General features: G+C 37.2%; 1 protein-coding gene across 1 annotated transcript in view; it reads left to right on the forward strand.

Moving 5' to 3' along the window:
• LOC119590365 (protein D3-like) overlaps nt 1-1,101 on the forward strand; it is a 7,704-nt gene that overhangs the window by 1,801 nt on the left and 4,802 nt on the right. Inside the window, exons 2-3 of the mRNA XM_037939035.1 lie at nt 498-621; nt 835-942. Of these exons, the coding sequence (XP_037794963.1) occupies nt 535-621; nt 835-942 (195 nt within the window). The 5' untranslated portion in view covers nt 498-534. The remainder of the gene's footprint in view (nt 1-497; nt 622-834; nt 943-1,101) is intronic.

Below are 1,101 nucleotides of genomic sequence, written 5' to 3' on the forward strand. Positions count from 1 at the left end.
CTTTATCATATTTGTTGCCGAATTTACTGTTGTTGCATATGTTATCATCATCAAATGTATCACATTATTAATATCATTCGTTATTGTTTTTGCTATTATCTCGCTTGTTCGTTCATACTTTCAAACTGCCATACTTCATTTATGACAATTTGCATTTCATTTTTGCTAAATTTTAACATTATTCTTACCATAAACAGTCATCACATTGCCATTAACAGTATCGTATGCATTGTTATTAATAGCTTTTATGGTAACCTATCATGATCACTCATAATAAATTTGATTTCTCTTCAAGCCAATAATCGGGTACATGTGTAGCCAAAATTATCAGCAGCATTCTTAAATGCCTTTAACGGAAATTCACTGCCCTCTTTTCCTTCAGGCGTTGACATACTTGAATTAATTTAACGTCTTACTAAGTATAGTTCAGCTACATTTTCCAGCATCCGAACCCATACTTCATCATAATGCTATAATAAGATGTGTAAATTCTGCAGCCTAACTACGTGACGCTGCCCTGTGCAAGTTCGAGACATGTTTCGCCCCTCGATCTGGCTGTTACTCCTCCTCCCCGCCTGCTTCTTTCCAGACTCCTTGGAGCACTTTGTACATGGACATGGGGTTAGTCCTTAAGATATTATAGTGATAAATCGTAGCGTCTTTGTTACTGATTTGAATATCTATGAGTTGAATGTTTGTGTTTCATGTAAGCTCGGTAGTGAATCCAGAATAAGAAATTTAAAAGTTCTATTCACACAGAAAACAAACCCAGACGATGTTAAACTTCCATCAAAATACATCATACAAACTGATATAGATGTCTTTTATCCACAGGGTGGTATAGGCGTACCATGGAACTACCGCAGGAGTTACTTCAATCCATGGCTTCAACACGAACTTGTCCCTGATATCCTGTTCGCACCGCCGCCTGCCGTATTACAGGTAAGGATTTTGTGCGTCACGTTCTTGGTGATCGGATGCTGAACTTTATGGGAAAATGTTTGTCTTCATCGCGTAATGTATTTTCCTGTGGTAAGGCTAATGATGGTAATTTGTGCGAGATTATATAGATGATTTTTACACTTGCGATTTTGTATCCAC

The sequence above is a fragment of the Penaeus monodon genome, chromosome 27 (assembly GCF_015228065.2).
Source record: "Penaeus monodon isolate SGIC_2016 chromosome 27, NSTDA_Pmon_1, whole genome shotgun sequence".
Lineage (NCBI taxonomy): Eukaryota > Metazoa > Arthropoda > Malacostraca > Decapoda > Penaeidae > Penaeus > Penaeus monodon.